At 40.0% G+C, this 16,221-nt stretch overlaps 1 protein-coding gene and 1 long non-coding RNA gene across 4 annotated transcripts; both read left to right on the forward strand.

Annotated features, from left to right (window-relative positions):
* The first annotated feature begins 5,541 nt into the window (after positions 1-5,541).
* On the forward strand, positions 5,542-6,182 carry LOC129772333 (uncharacterized). Its single transcript, XR_008742609.1, has 3 exons — positions 5,542-5,709; positions 5,833-6,029; positions 6,096-6,182. It is a non-coding gene; the product is annotated as an uncharacterized LOC129772333 (long non-coding RNA).
* A 1,885-nt stretch (positions 6,183-8,067) lies between these two features.
* On the forward strand, positions 8,068-14,751 carry LOC129771734 (trimeric intracellular cation channel type 1B.1). 3 transcript variants are annotated; one of them, XM_055775917.1, is made up of 4 exons: positions 8,068-8,090; positions 13,163-13,589; positions 13,654-13,820; positions 13,891-14,751. In XM_055775917.1, exons 2-4 carry the CDS (start codon positions 13,206-13,208, stop codon positions 14,165-14,167), a joined length of 828 nt encoding a protein of 275 aa, XP_055631892.1. In that variant the 5' UTR covers positions 8,068-8,090; positions 13,163-13,205; the 3' UTR covers positions 14,168-14,751. The 3 variants fall into 3 exon arrangements, with proteins under 3 accessions (XP_055631892.1, XP_055631734.1, XP_055631815.1); XM_055775759.1 differs by lacking the exon at positions 8,068-8,090 and adding an exon at positions 8,186-8,770; XM_055775840.1 differs by lacking the exon at positions 8,068-8,090 and adding an exon at positions 8,778-8,933.
* The last annotated feature ends 1,470 nt before the right edge of the window (positions 14,752-16,221 follow it).

Below are 16,221 nucleotides of genomic sequence, written 5' to 3' on the forward strand. Positions count from 1 at the left end.
CAAGTGACGTTTCGCGAGGCGAAAAAGGGCGTCCGATTTAATAGGGGGCTAGAGTCAGGGATGCCAGGTGATTTTTTCAAATGTCTTCACATGGTACGAAAAAATGTCTTCAAATGTCTTCACAATTATATCGGAGGAAACTAATATTCAATACTTTTTTGTTATATCCATACTATATCCTTGTGAGTTTTCTGCTGAGAAAGGCTTGAAAAAAGAGACAATACAAGACAACGAGGCAAAAGTCTCCGTTGAATCCTAAGAACAAATGTGAACAAGTGACACCAATATAAATGCGAGCGAATGACTTCTTTTAACGCTTTTTTCGGCCAATAGTTAGGGTGGATTTAGACTAGTGATATATTCATGTGAAGAAATATGACGAAATTTATAGAATTCGCATCAACCGTTTACACTAGCGCGAACTTATATAATGAATATATTCATATTTTTGGTGAATTTAACCACCTGAAGTAGAACTGCATTCAACTTCAGTGATTTCTCACCAGTGAGAAATTTACCAGCGTTTGCATATGCCTGAATTTATTCTATTCATCCTACACATTTATACCTCGGAGAAGTGTATCATATATTGGGTTGGGGAAAAAGAAATGTCGTATGTTGTCAATATATGGCAACAATTAAACATATCTTGTGTTGTACTTATCGCATCGGGTCATACTATACGGCTATTTAAAGACGACAATCTGTGCTACAAGTGTCGTTTTGACAGTGTTGTGATTGTCCTTTTCAAGTTATAGCGCCTCAAAGATAGAGTCCACCAAGTAAGAAATTCGCCATATTTTACGTTTTTACTACCTGCGAGGTAAACCTGCAACGAAGGCGGCCGAAAAAAAATCGTGTAGTTTATGGACCCGATACTATAACGATTCGCACAGCACAGCGTTGGTTTGATCGATTTCGTTCTGGTGTAGTGGCTGTCGAAGATACACCCCGTACTGGTGGGCCAATCGTCGTGGAAACCGATAAAATCGTTGAAATCATCCAAGTAGACCGGCATGAGAGCAACCACTCGATTGGCCAGAAACTGGGTATAGACCATAAAACCGTTTGGAACCATTTGCAGAAGATTGAATTCCAAAAAAAGCTGGATGTATGGATGTATGACCGAATCAACGCCTGCGATGCACTGCTGAAACGGAACGAACTCGACCTATTTTTGAAGAAGATGGTGATTGGTGATGAAAAGTGAATCACGTACGACAAACTAAAGCGAAAAAAGTCGTGGTCGAAGCGTGGTGAGCCGCCAAGCCCGGATTGACGGCCAGGAAGGTTTTGCTGTGTGTTTGGTGGGATTGGAAGGGAATCATCCACTATAAGCTGCTCAACTATGGCCAGACCCTCAACTCGATTCTCTACTGTGAGCAGCTTGACCGTTTGAAGCAGGCGATTGACCAGAAGTTGCCAGAAATGATCAATAGGAATGGTTTTGTTTTCCACCAGGACAACACTCGGCCTCACACATCTTTGATGACCCGCCAGAAGCTACGGGAGCTCGGATGGGATGTCCTCCCAGCAAACATTAAATCGCATAATTTTGCACGTACTAAGTCTTACAAGGAATCAGAATAAGTCATAATCGCATATAATATCAATCAAAGTATGTATCGTGTATATTTGAAATCGCATTAAATGTAAAAACTCGATTTTATATATCATTATCAAATTAAGTCGCAATTCGGTATAATAAAAATCAGTTTTATGATGTACATTGTCATAAAGTATATTTAATCCGCATCATATGCGTATATTACGCTGATGCAGTACTGCAGTAAATCATATTAGATCCTAATAAAGAACATATTACATCATATTGAAATGTCAATGAAATGCTTTAACATTGACAACTTTCATTTCATAACAGCAATGTCTGAACACATTACAAAAATGGACTTCTGAATATCAGCACTCGAAATTGCTGATGTTCGATGAAAGTAACAACGGCAAACATCCCTTCTAGAGAAACATGCAGCAAAACGAAGTGAACTACGTCATTGAACACCAAACTTAGATATATACCACATCGAATTTGGCACATTGCATCGCAACTCTTTGCAAGATTGCCAGATTGGTTTATTATATTCATTATAATAGTAATCAGAATTTAGTTTTATATGATTGAGAAAACATATTGCACAGTGAAAATGGTAATAAAAATAATTTAAAATTGAGATAGTTTCATTGACATTCATTTATTTTTTTATTATTCCAGTTCAATGATATTATATATATTTGGTTTCTATGATGGGGAAATCAAAGATCCTTTTCTTAAATAATAAAATCGGCAACCAGCAATGACTGATTCTACTGCATAGAATGGGAAACTAATTTCGTATCCAGATGTCGACACCGTACCATTGTCATCACGAATAAAATTTAATTCGTTTCCACTGTGAAGTGGAAACGGGAATAAAGCCGAATATTTTCTTACGTGAAACGAAAACTTGATTTCTGATGCAAAAAAGTAGTTGTTTCATTGATGGACGGTTTATTGTTTACCAACCTCGAACTCAAACCAACGAATTCGTTTTTCAAACTGAGTTGGTGCCGAACTGACTCTGCAATGAAAAAACGTTTTCAGTTTCACGAATGCGGTGGTTTGTTGATGTGCGTTATATAGTCTGATTTGTTTATATTTGCGACGACAAATGTATCATCATTAGACACAGTTTTAGTTCAATATGTTTCAGCGATATCGATAAAAAAAACCTCTTATTTCATCACATAAAATAAATATTCGATACGTTAAAGTAAATTTTCGTTCATTATTTTGATTTTGAAGGCATGTATTTTCGCCTCCCAATGGAAGCACACTGTTGATACCTTGCGACAATATAATCACAGTGGGTGTCGATGTGAAGCAAATAAGCCTTATGTAACTGTTAGCTCAATCAATTTTTCATTACTGTTCCAACTGTCAATCGGAGTAGTTTGTTCTACGGCTCTAACCAATTCACAAGAGGTTATGGGCCCAGTCCCAGTGAAATCAAGTTTCAAGCTGTTTTTCAAATGAACATGACTTCAACGACAAGTTTCCAGACAGGCGGAGGAGATGCTGCACCAATCCGGATGTACAGTTCACCGGATTGACCCGGAAAGTCGGCCTGTTGAGAAAACTAATAACAACGTCCCTAGCTACCGGTGACTCCATGGAAACGTTCATCAATGGTATCGTAGTAACGGCACACCAGTTACGAGGAATCGGATTTACAATTAGCGACGAGTGGATCGGAACTCTTCTACTGGCAGGATTGCCTTAAGAATACCGATCAATGATTATGGCTTTCGCGAGTTCCGGAGTGGCAATTACCGGAGACATCATAAAAACCAAACTGCTGCAGGAAATTCGAGTACCTTCGTCGGGAGCTGCATACGCAAGTAACAGGCCATGGAAGAAATCAGTCAAGAAGAATGAAGAACAAGAACCGAATTCGTCGTCATCCAGCAAAGGGCCAAAATGTCGGCGATGTCGTAAATTTGGCCATATTGCGAAGTAATGTTTTTCAAATCCTGTCAAGAAAGGAAATGCCTGGTGTACGGTACTGTCGGCGTTTACTTCGATTCAGCTGCTTGAAATCATTTTGCCAAATCGGAGCGGTTCTTGGAGAGCTCCTCGAGTAGCAGTGGCACAGTTGTTGCCGCCAACAGAGGAACAATGAAGGTAATCGCAAAAGGAAGCATGAAACCACGTTGAACACAAACATCGATACATGCATACGTGATTCATTTTGGAGTCACTAGTACGCTATGGAAACTTTTAAAAAAATATTTCTGGCTTAAAATGTCTGGGATGTCGGATAAGGAACGAATCGAACGAGCAGAGGCGCAGATGTCGGAAGCTGCTAGAGAAGCCCGCATGTCCAATACGGCAACAAAAAGGAACAGGAAGATCACCTGTTAAGCGTTGAAGGACAGTTTTATGTTCCAGGGATTGCAGGCTGAAGATACGATATAAAATAAAAATTTGATGAAATAGTTTCCTCAGATTTTCCACTAAATTTCCTGTCATTGCACGTAGGATTTTTTCGATATTTTGGTAAATGAAAATTTGGTGAATGTTTTTGTCTAGATTTTTGAGGCAAAAAAGCATTTTTTATACAAAAAATTATAGGAGGTTGTGTCCAAGATACGACCGCATTGTTGACGTAGAACTACGCTGTTATATTATAAAAGTCGCTTGTTTAAACCTTCGGATATTATTCTATAATGCTGTGAAATTTTAGAAACAACTGCTTAGTAGAATAATCTCTGAAAGGTTTTTTTTATTGTAGAATCAGCTGACGATAATTGACTGATGATTCATTCTTGCCTTCGCAGAACAATACACTAGCTGATCGTATGTCGCAATTTATTTCATGTCAATGCATTGAAAATTTACCTCGAACGCTATTCCGGTGGCCTTTTTCGCAATTGACATAGACTTGCCTTGAAACTACTAGGAATATAAACACTTCTCATCATTTTGCGCTATTCTCAAAAGAAACACTTCTGTTTATATTACTGGCTTCGAAAAAAGTTGCATTACTTTCTCACACTCGAGAAAAGCGCAACTGTCACCCTTAGTGGAGGAAGTTTTGCTACTGGCAAGCGAAACCTAATCACATACAAAATTCCAGAACGACATTCACTTTCTTGGTGATTAAACAAACCAAATAAACTCTTTTTTTTAATATCAACAACCTCGAAAACAGTAGCATTGCTTCATTATGATCAAGACTAGTGCAAATGCAATCCTTGTTGAAGGCAGTTTTTCGACTGGCACGCGAACCCAAATAACTTATAACATTCTAGTACGACATTCAAGATGCTTGGTATTTCCCAAATGATTTTTTGGCGCACAACGGAAAACAAACAATGTTAACTGCTTGGAAAAAGACTGAATTATGCCACACAGCTTGTACTCTGCTGTAACACCCATCGATGCGAATTCGCTGATGAGTTTGTCAAGAGCAACCGCTTTCACCACCAACGGGGGGAGCTTGATTTTGGTTGCTGCCTGGGTAACGGCGTTTACATTTTCGACCGACGCGCCGAAGTCGCCTACTTCGCTGTTGTTCGATGCGAAGGCTCGATTCAGCGCGAGCGCTTTTCACTGCACCAACATCGCGTGCATCAATAGATGACGCTTGCCTCGAAATTTTATTGCCCCTGGCAATGCGTTCGTTTTTTGCAGGGCTCGAACCAGCCTTCCTCTTCTTCTTGCTCATCACACACTATGCGAAGCATTCAATTTATGACGCGAAAAGAAAAACACACGATACGAATAACGCGTAAAACGAAGTGGAAAAACCACACGACGATATCCAAGTTGAATTACCACTGGTGGGGTCCAATCTTAGATCAAAGCGCAGCGAAAGCAAAGTGAACTGGAATGCTCAACAGTCCGATGCCGAATGAAAGTTTGCCTCAGCGAGATCCACTGTTTATTCGCGTCATCGAAGGTACGGTGTCGCCACCTATGAAAGTTTCGCGTGTGAGTGAAAAATATGTAAACAAACTGTTGCATATTTTCTCTGTAATTAATATACTTATTTCTCGAAAACTTGTACCGTGTTTATCTTACAATTAGTGGAAATTGTTGAAAAATAGTTTTTCTTAGCTGTTTCGATGCTCCGAACCAAAATTTATTGTCATTTAGTAGTGAAAAAAAGCCGTTGAAGTACACCCTCTGTCAATCTACCTGCGAGAGAGGTAAACCGAATTAATGAAATTTGATATAAAAATATCCGCTTAGTGTTCATAAAATACCTAAAATACAAAGATCTGGCTTCTATTCAATCAGTGCTCTAATATTTTTCAAAATATTTTCCTTAGAACGTGTGAAATATGGACGTCAAAAGCTGCGCAAATTGCCCGGAGAACATGCAAGTCGGACGAAATTTGCTTGAAGCTGACTCCGAACAATCTGCAAAATTCAAAAGCCGTATTGTTTGTGTCGTCCCCGGATGTAAGCAGAGATATCGCCCCGGAATTTGTTTTCGTGCCTTCCCTCCGAAAACGGACAAATCGCGGTATCTAGACTGGATCCAACGACTACGGCTAAAGATAGAACCTACAAAAACCTCCCGTATTTGTAGCCTCCATTTCACCGTGTCGAACTTCTACTCTCCAAGTATTCACATTCACATTTTCGCACTTTTGAAAAAGTGTGAAACAGTCCAACTTGGTGCAAAATGTGCGATAATAAAAAAATAAAATAAAACATACTTAAGCCATGACGTGTTTGCACTTCCCTTTGCCAGCTTTACAGGAACACGAAAACAACCATTTGGAGAAGGAGATTTTCGTACGAGTTTTTATTGTATGGGGTTCCGAGCTTGGAGATGATGACTGGAGGCAGGACGAGAAAATACTGAAGCCTTCATCGTGAACTTCTTCAACACCAACTATTAAAAGATGTCCAGCTTTGAATAATCTTTCGCCTTCGACGACTAAACGGCTTCCACCCGCAGCGTAATCGAACGCATCCGCAAACTCCACAGCCACGTAGCAGGTTTCATTTTCTCCGACTGATGGCTCCTGATAATGCATGAAACAAGGTCACAGAAAAACACTTATAAGTTAAATTCAGCTTAAGCTACGGAAAAGTTTTTTTCACTGCATAAGGAAAACTCATTTTTCAACCGTTTGGAAGATAAATTTTGCACACAATTATTCATTTTTATTAAAATTTAGTATTCTGAAAGTTTGTTTACTTTTTCACAAGTAAAGACAGTGTCCTTTGGATGCGGTAAGAAAACGTTTTCCCCTGCAGTAAATTTATGTGATTTAACTAAATTAGCATCCTAGAGGATAGTTCTTTCGATACATACTCACCATTACTTTGTTGACATTCGCTTCACGCGCACAAGCTGTCAAATTCAGCTTCGTAGTCGCGAATACTCTAGGCGAAAATTCCCCTTCATTCTTCTTCTTTTCCTTTGTTCACGGAGACTTTAAATCCTACGATTTCCCCTCCGTTGGTCGTCGATAAGTTGCTCGTTATTGACAGCTCTGTTCGCGAAAGCACACAAATGGACAGAACAAATGTATGAGGAAATGGGAATCCTTCCAATTTTCTTCAATTTGAACCATATACAGACAATGGGATTGTAATGTATAGCAAATCAAACAAATCTTAAGGAATTTCCGATTCGTTTGGTATATGAATCGCCAAAATCCGTTCTCGGTAAAAATAGTTATTAACGTTAACTTTATTTCATAAAAACGTGACCTGTTTTCTGATTTGGCACCCCTAATGAAAGAGGTAGTTCTACGTCAAAAATGTCGCAATTTCGTTAAAAATCAATATTTCGAAAAAATCTTGCGTGCGATGATAGGAAAAATACCCAAGATCACGGGAAAAAAAAGGTTGAAATTGGTCCACTTGTAGAAATCCCACCAGTGTACAAGGTTTAGGCTACAAGGGTTCAACAAACCTTTTGCAATTATTCAGGAGACAGTCCAATTGACACCAATTTATTTCTTGTTTGTTAAATAATATATTCCTAATAAAACTGTGATATCAGATTAATCATGGTAATTTATTTTCTCGTTGAAAAAAATCGAAAATCTCATACTTTTTATGGTGTTCATAGTGTATTACCACTTAAGTCAGATGTCATAGAATGAATTTTATTAAATTCTGAAACCCCAGATTCTTAACTTATATACCGAATACAAATTTTACTATTTTTTTACTCTAGTGTAATAATGAGGAAAAATGGCAGAAATGCTACCCCTCGGACAAACATTTCAACAAACGAAGCGACGCGTCAGTTGAATGCTGCGGCTTCAGAGCATAACCAAGGCGCCTAGAACTATATTCTAAGGTGGGCCAACTTGCTAAAATCACTCTTCAGCCATCTTGGGAGTCTACTGTGTTTTGTTGGTAAACAAAGCACAATACGCCTGTGCCCAAGCTCGCTCATGATCAGTCTGTCTCTTTCACGCTTCAAGCAAATAATTCCCCTTCTGCTTTCTTCCGTACTGTTTTCATATACCGCTCCCCTAACCATCTTAATGACGAAACGGCCTCACCTAGTACCATAGACCCGTCTTGAGCATAACATTACCAACAATAACAATCGCCGGTAAGAAAATAGTGTCCACATACTTGGATTGGTTTATTTATTAAAATTGATTGTGTTTGCTTGAGTAGACATTGAAAATGGAAAGCCGTCTCGTGTGTGGTCTGAGCGAACAAGGTACAATCGTTTCGACCATTAGTTGAATTGTGATGGCATGTTTGATTCGAGTGCAATAATTCATTAAGTAATGTGATGGATATTTACGTAACGCACTGAAATCATAAATATAATAATGAGTAATAATTGACGGCAAAAAGATTCGTAGATTGATACATGAACGAATATTTCAGAGACCTATGTAACAATGTCTCACTCACGGCATGTCTCAAGGGGTGTAGCGCTGATCACGTAAGTGCACGAACATCGTGAACCAGAGGCGCCAGATCGTATTTCGTAGAACCAATTCTTAGCATTACCGCAGACCTACGTAAAGATCCGTAGATGTGGCAACTCTTCCCAGCGCACACACGGTTCCTCCGATGTGAACACGAAGCATACTCTGAGCAGACGGCGACCTCCTCGCACATGCTATATATAGAAACCCCTTGAAAGACGCATCACCACCAGGCGTCCGTTAAAGCAGTGCGTGCAAATGCGGGCGCAGTGCGAGGAAAGTTCATCTGGCAAGCGGTAGCAGGAAAAATCTTCCTTCTCGAGAGGCCCAGCGCAACGAATCCAGAGAAGTGAGTTTGCCCTGCATTAGGTCATTTATTAGTAGTATTTGAAAGTTGCACCAGACTCGGGGCGCTGCTTCCACCAGTCTCACAAATATCTGGGGACCGCGCGTGAGCTCGCGGTTCTGACTCTTTTCGTCTCTGGAGCTTGGACTGTGCGGACGTGTGTGCGGTATGTGTGTTTGACTGCCCCAGCAGTGTGATCTTTTATAATAGTCCCAATAAGTTTAGATAATTCGGGCCTGGGGCACTGGTGAATGGTGAGATCAGCTTGTTCGACTGGACACATTTATTCGATATTTACGCCAATTATACTCTTTGGGGCGGAAGTGATCAGTTAGTATCTGGGTATAAATACACACATCCGCAAAGAGTAGAAGAGCTTTGCTGCTATTCGGTGGAGACATTTTCACGAAAGTCAAGTGTGAGGTGACTGATTTTCACGGCCAGTTTCATGTGTGTGTGCGCGCACCCGCGACGGACTCTTTACAATCATTGGTGCAGTAACATGTGAAGTAATATAGTTGCTAGCAGTTGCTTGTGGTTTGCCCGGTTTGTGAAAGCAGTATTGTGTGCGAGAATTCGTGAATAGTAACGTGCCATTCGGATATTGTCACACCATCAAATCTTGATTGAAAAGTAGTTGCTAGGACCGTAGGACCGAACATGTGATAAACATGTCTACGTAAAATAAACATTCTCGGATCATGAGTATATTTGGTCTATAGATAGATGAAGTCCTGCAGATAAATAAAACTAGGAAGTATGATTTACCTGCAAGACATTCTAGTGCTATATATGTGTATGCAAGCCCATATCAGAAGACTACAATTTGATTCAACTATTTTTGAACATTAAAAAGTTAAAACTATTATTGCGGGAAATTAATAGAGAACTTAGGGAGAGGGGCACTGAAAGCTTCCCGGCACTCTCCGAGGGAATCAACTGTCCACTATCTCCTGAAAATAGCTGAATGCATGTTCCATGTATACCACAAACATAAGTTGGTACTACCTGAGGGACAATTTTATGGTGTCTGTGCTTGCCAAACATGAGGCAAATAAAATCGAATAATTGGTAGCGAAAATTGGTCGCTGTACGATTTTCCTTTGAACGATTCTACATACATAGAGGATACAAGAATAAAGATGAGCGACATTAATAGATTGGAACAGGTGCCATCCTGCTAGAAACATTGGGCAAAAAACTGATACGAATATGTGTGTAACAATAGTGTGAATATTGTAACACTTCGATGATATGAGTAATCATTCACAAAAACAGAAATTCGAGACCTATGTATCGCATATTCCGGTCTACACGCGGTTGAGGCGATAATTAGAAATTTCTTCCGGTTTGCATTGTGGTACCCGCATATCCTTGATCTTACCAATAAAAAAATCAGAATACTTTCTACCGTGCCTCTAGAAAGGGTTACTACCATTAAAGAAGAACAAATAGCTGTAGTTTTTATTGCATTTTAAATTATAATTTGATGTATCTTTCTTAATCCATTTGAACATTATACCGTATGCGTGAAAATCACCTCTGTTCTGGAACCCGATCGGGTTGGGAATTAGCACGATGATGCATTCTGCAACCCGAACGAGATCGACTTCTGCATTCTGAAATCCATCCAAGACTCAAACCCAATCGACATATATAAAAGTGACAAAATTGCATTGGCGCGAAATCAAATAGTGCCTGATAGTGATTTTATATTACTACAGTGGGGTAGTATATGGGGGGGAGAGTGTAAAATATTTGTGCTTCGAAAAAAAATTCAAACTTCTTTGTTTATGTCATGATGGCTTGAAGCATAAAGGTTCAAACGCCTCTACTCAATGAACGGTAGTTTTATTTAGAGAGGTATTTCACTATGGAAAAAATCTTTCTTTTTTTGCATTTTGGATGAGAAAATTTTACTGATTAGAGAAATTTCATCAAGTGCCGCTCACAATTCTTCGACAACGCTCCAGTAATTTGAGGATCAAATGGAGAAGTTTCGAACATATGAGGACAACGTAAGCAGCGAATCCACAATATGTGGAACTCTTTGGAACTTTCGAATTCGTTTACTTCTACATCACATACAGTAAATCGCGTGTAAGAAAATTTCGCGAAAAGTGTTTTACTAATTATTTATTCCAAAAAATTGAAAACAATCTCTATTCTAAGCATCGCAAAATTGAGTGTACACCTCAAATTTCTCAAAAAAAAAAAATAACGTTTTTAGTAAGATCTTTGCGAATTAGCGTACTTTTCTCTTCAGTTTGAGACGTCAACTAGAAATAGATATTGTTACACATACAATGAGAATAAGTAAGACTTGTCGAGGAAAGACATTGTGGGAAATAGCAGCTGCTGTCGGAAGAACCCACTCTACAGTAAAAAAAACTTAACAAGTAGAAATACGAAGGAACCATGGGAAATCTCCCGGGTAGAGAACGTAAACGGGTCCTATCTTCTGATGATAAACGGGTAATTGAACCCTAAAACAAACATTCATTGACTACCGGCTTCACTGAAAGACCTGTCTGCGCAGACACTGTCCGTAGAGCGGCATACAGGAACATTCTGAGTGGTCGTGTTGGCCGTGAAAAGTATTTCATCTCAAAGGTGAAAATGAAAAAACGATTACAGCTTGCTGAGGGATATTTAAACAGACCTAAGGAGTTCTGGAACAAGCTTTTTTATACGGGTGAGCCGAAAACCAATATCTCTGATTGTCACTATATTCTGCTATTATTTGCGATTTGAATACTTTTGGACTTTGCACGTGTTATCCTTCGTTTTTTTTTGGTATTTTGAACGAAAGTTCTGCTTACATTTAGTTTTCTCGTCACATATCTATCGGAACTGTTCGGTTTTCTCTTAAAAGCTTGAGTTACGCACTTGTGATCCTATACACTACACAGAAATCCATTGTGGCTATTTTTTCCTTCCTATCGCTGGTCAAGCGTTCCGATTTGAAACACGACTTGTTGTAGATTGTTTCATCCCCAGCTTCCTGTTGATGGCCCGAAGAGAGAGATCCGGATCTTCGAGGTTTGTGTGCAACATTCTGTTGGGCTGCTGCTGTTCTTCCGACTCCATTTTCGCCACGATTGCACATTCGCTTGTGAAACTTATATAATGCATACAATACACATTGAGCTATTTTAACCCAAAATTTCTATTAGAAATACTCAATGGGTAGAAAATTACAGCCATTTGAAAGTGATGCAATTTGATTCGGGACAGCCTTTATGCATCCACCGATTCATATCCAGCGGGCGTAAAGCTACCTGATGTGATGGTAGTAGCTGACTCGATGAAAGCGGTTCAATGCCACCCGTTGACCCTAGGTTCTGTGATCGAGATAACATGATTCGCATCGAGCGATTCATTCAGAACGTTCATTGGTTTTATGTCGAAATCGTATGCTGCGACTGCGTCATATTCAGCAAACTTAAAGCTGCCTGAGATGTAGGTAGTAGCTGAAGAGACTTCTGACTTAAATTCGATTTTTCGACTTGCTCGCTCCCTCGGTCGTATAACCCTCCGTACTGCTGCTGATTTCCGGGTTTGCGACCAGCAATATAATTTTTCAATGATTTCATGTTTCCAAGCATCAATCGAGGATCTCTACGGGTGAGGAAAGAATCTGATACGGGTTAGATGCAAAAACATATTCTCACATGAAGCAACTGCGTCCACTATGCGCTTTCGCTGGTTGACGGTGCTCCGCTTAGCTTCCACCACTCGGTGATCGCTTCGCATGCATCCTTCGTGCATTCTATCGTGTCGTTCTGTAGACATACTCGGAAGAACACATGCGACGGAAGCGGGCTTATATACCCGATTGAATGGATGAAGTAGGATGAATCAATGCAGAAAGTCGCCAAGGCTGAACGAGTTCGATGAGCAGGGCCTGTTGCAAGATTTCCGGACAGGTGGCCCTGTAAAGATGATGTTCGCATTGGATCCGGTGGGGATAACTGCAGCTATGAACCGAGTTCATTGGCGGGACAATGTTGTGAATAAGATCCAATCTATTCAAGGGATGTAGCATCATTGTAAATAAATAAATAAATGCTGCGAGATAACATTGACTGATCTGAGCCTCTGGAACCAATTTAATTTTACGTGCTCTATTTGTTCAAGGAATTGATTGAGATCTGTTATTGAAACACCCAATCTTATCCCTGCAAAGAGACGTATATCCCCTGGTAGTAATCACAATCGTTCTGCGTTTACGCATTGCAAACAGTGCGAGAGTCGGTCGAAAGAATCAACAATTTTTCTTGTTTACATCGAGTCTCACTGCCCTGCGATCATGGGGCTCTTATCTTATCTTAATCCTCATAACGTTAGAAATAAAATCACATCACTACCTTTTACTTCTCTTCCCATTCGCAGACAAGTTCCTACTCTTGTGGAGTAAATCGCAAAAGCAGCAACGATGGATCCGGAAGCATTTCTCGATATCGCCAATCAGGTGATAAAGTTGAAGATGTTCCCCTACTTCGACATTGCGCACAGCCTGCTGTGTGCGCTATCCGTCAAGGAAGACCTGGGAGCCGGCGCGCATGCCTTCTCCCGGAAACATCCGCTGGCCTGCTGGCTGTCGACGATGTTGGTCGTTTTCGCCGGAGGAATGGTTGCCAATGCGCTTCTCGGTGAGCCGATCTTGGCTCCGCTCAAGAACACCCCTCAGCTGCTCGTGGCCACCGCTTGCTGGTACATCGTTTTCTACACTCCCTTCGATATCGGGTACAAAGTTGCCAAGTTCCTGCCAGTGAAGGTGGTCGCTAGTGCGATGAAGGAAATTTACCGCGCAAAGAAGGTTACATTTGGATTAGTGTGTTAAATGAGAAAGTCCAATGAGAGTTTGGTTATTGAATTTGCAGATTCACGATGGTGTGACGCATGCTGCCAAGTTGTACCCGAATGCGTTTATCATTATGATCATTATTGGCACGTTGAAGGGCAACGGAGCTGGATTCACCAAACTGTTGGAACGACTGATCCGTGGTGTCTGGACCCCAACAGCCATGGAATTCCTGCAGCCCAGCTTGTATGACACTAATCTCTAATCCAATCCCTGATTCTTTTTGTGCTGAAAACCATGTCTCTCTTATTCACAGCTACACCAAGGCCTCCCTAATTGCCTCCATCATTTTCGTGCTGGACAAGAAGACCGATCTGATTTCTGCCCCACACGCACTGGTGTACTTCGGAATTGTGATCTTCCTCGTTTACTTCAAGCTGTCGTCCATCCTGCTCGGCATTCACGATCCGTTCGTTCCATTCGAGAACCTAAGCTGTGCTCTGTTCTTCGGTGGCATTTGGGACAGCCTGGCTAAGATCCTCGGCCGTGGACAGGCCAAGGAAGAGTCCAAGGACGCCAAGAAGACCAACTAAGCCAAACCACATTAAGCCCTGGAGGCGGCCAAGACGAAATTAAAGACGATTTGTTTTAATATTTATTTTCCATTATTTAGACTTTACTCACACACAGATCGGCGCAATTTCACAAACACGCGCACACACAAAACTAGATTTAAGATTTTAGAACGAACCGTAAGCAATAAGACAGCTAAAACATAGCACGAAGATTGAGGTATTCTAGTCAGTTGAACCAAATTGGGAAAAAATATTAGATTTCCGAGAAGGAAAATGCTGGACAATGAAACGACACGACACACTCGACGGAGGCGACTGTTAATTCTTTGTTTGGACCATTGCGATCCTAGCTTTCATGGTGACGATACTAATTGCTGCGGACGAGACAAAAGCACAGGAAAATCACAGTGGGTGAGATTTTACTGTCCTTTTAACGGAATTTGAACAGCAACAAAACAGAAAATAGGAATTGCGAACAATATACGCGCATAAGAAGAAACGATTTGTATTAGAATTGCACAAAATATAAGGTAACAAATGTCATTCTACAGATATATCGCGATTGAGGCTGGCCAAATATACAGATGATTCGAACAAAAGAAGCTTTTGTTATTAGAGTGCACAGCAAATGTGGAAGCAAGTCTCAAACGAGAGGAAAACTGAACACGTGTTGTTTGTTTCAATCACAAAAACTAAGTAGGGAATCTGGGGGATGTAAACAAGTCATGGGAATATTATCGCCAACCTCTTGGATGTGTTTGAGCTCTCGGTCTTAACCCTTTAACGGCCCGTGAGAATTAGGCATGTAATCAACGCAAACAATACAACGACATATTTACATGCTAAAATACACAAAACATTTTTTTTCAATATGCAAAACAATTGAAAGCATTGAAAATTTTGTGGCAATAAAGCTGCCACATCCGACTTCTTGTCTAGCGCTAAACACTTGATGGTAAAAATGATTTTTTTATATTTGAATTTTTGATGCTAGTTTCAACAAAAACAACTAATAAAACTTATGATCAGACTCTACAGGTCCTAAACAGTTCATATGTATTGAATACTTCAACAAATTGAATGTTTTCAATGATTTTTCGGGAAATTTGCTCTTGCTGCACTAAATTGGGAGTTGTTACCACGAAAATGGCTCCAAAATGAATAGTTTTTGATTTTTTCTCACACAAAAAAATCAGACATGTTGCTAGATATCAGAACTAGTTACTACATAAGGCTAGAAGTGATATTTTTTTGTTATTTGTATCCCATTTGTTTGTTTAGGTTCATTAGCATTCTAGCTGTAACAGCCGAATTTTAATCGTGAACATGTTTTTCATATCTATAAATAGCGCATTACACAGTTGCCATTGTTTGGCGTTAGAGTTTTCCTTCTATACCATTGCATATGGTACATTACACAGTAGTAGCCATTTAGACGTAAGAGTATTCCTTCTGTTCTTCTATTATCCAGTTAGACCACCGGACAGCGGAGACAGTTGATATGATCATTGTTAAGTTATTAATAGAACAGCAGCCCGATGTTTCTTGCAGAGCAGATCAGTTGTATGGATGAATCGATCTTATCTCGACCGTGGATAGAACTCCATAGCTGATGATTGTTGCGTGGACGTATTTATTCTGTAACAACACAAAGATGGCCAATGAGGGCCCTGAGTTTTGAACTCACGATCGATCGCTAACTAAGCGCACCAATGTGGCTACGAAGACGCCCATAATTTATTGTTAACCCTTTGCGGTCGTTTGTCTGCTCTCAGCCACCACAACAAGAAAGTATATTATTCTTATACTTTATGCTACAATATATCAGTTCATACATTTTCTAAAAGAATTTCAATGTCTAGAGAACTAGTTCACGAATTAAAACGGTGCTCATATGAATAATAACGGTACTCAATATAAACAAAACTTGTCACCCATGCTTGAGGAAAGGCTTAATGGAAAACTTGTGTTGCGGAACTGTGTAGATGTAAAGAGCATTGTTCTGTATGTACAAACAGAAAGATGAAAGGCATAAGACGCGAAACTATTTATTTTTGTGATACATGCGAAAA

This window comes from Toxorhynchites rutilus, chromosome 1 (assembly GCF_029784135.1).
Source record: "Toxorhynchites rutilus septentrionalis strain SRP chromosome 1, ASM2978413v1, whole genome shotgun sequence".
In the NCBI taxonomy this organism is placed as follows: Eukaryota; Metazoa; Arthropoda; class Insecta; order Diptera; family Culicidae; genus Toxorhynchites; species Toxorhynchites rutilus.

What these genes read in the sequence shown, in the direction of transcription:
- LOC129771734 (XM_055775917.1), top strand. Translation starts at nt 13,206, where the DNA reads ATGGATCCGGAAGCATTTCTCGATATCGCCAATCAGGTGATAAAGTTG. An exon ending in AAATTTACCGCGCAAAGAAG is followed by an intron (nt 13,590 to 13,653) that starts GTTACATTTGGA and finishes TTGAATTTGCAG; the next exon opens with ATTCACGATGGTGTGACGCA. An exon ending in GAATTCCTGCAGCCCAGCTT is followed by an intron (nt 13,821 to 13,890) that starts GTATGACACTAA and finishes TCTTATTCACAG; the next exon opens with CTACACCAAGGCCTCCCTAA.